At 59.5% G+C, this 200-nt stretch overlaps 1 protein-coding gene across 1 annotated transcript in view; it reads left to right on the top strand.

Moving 5' to 3' along the window:
• Positions 1-200, top strand: part of EMH_0024960 (uncharacterized protein) — a gene marked incomplete at both ends in the record, with an annotated part of 12,942 nt that overhangs the window by 5,175 nt on the left and 7,567 nt on the right. Inside the window, one exon of the mRNA XM_013502377.1 lies at positions 3-200. Coding sequence (XP_013357831.1) covers positions 3-200 — 198 coding nt within the window. The remainder of the gene's footprint in view (positions 1-2) is intronic.

Raw genomic sequence — 200 nt, 5'->3', positions numbered from 1 at the left:
GCAGCAGCATCAGCAGCAGCAGCAGCAGCAGCAGCAACAGCAGCAGCAGCAGCAGCAGCAGCAGCAGCAGGAGTAATTTCGGCCCTTTTCGGGTGTATGTACACCCCGAGAAGAGCAGCATAAAGGAGGGGCAGCAGCGGTTCCCTCTGTCTCCTCTTCTTGCTGCTGCTTTGCTGCAGTCGCAGCTGCTGCTGCTGCTG

This window comes from Eimeria mitis, genomic scaffold, assembly GCF_000499745.2.
Source record: "Eimeria mitis Houghton genomic scaffold, Emh_scaff900, whole genome shotgun sequence".
NCBI classification, from domain to species: Eukaryota; Apicomplexa; class Conoidasida; order Eucoccidiorida; family Eimeriidae; genus Eimeria; species Eimeria mitis.
The sequence above is the reverse complement of the archived record's forward strand: the minus strand, read 5'-3'. Positions and strand labels throughout refer to the sequence as shown.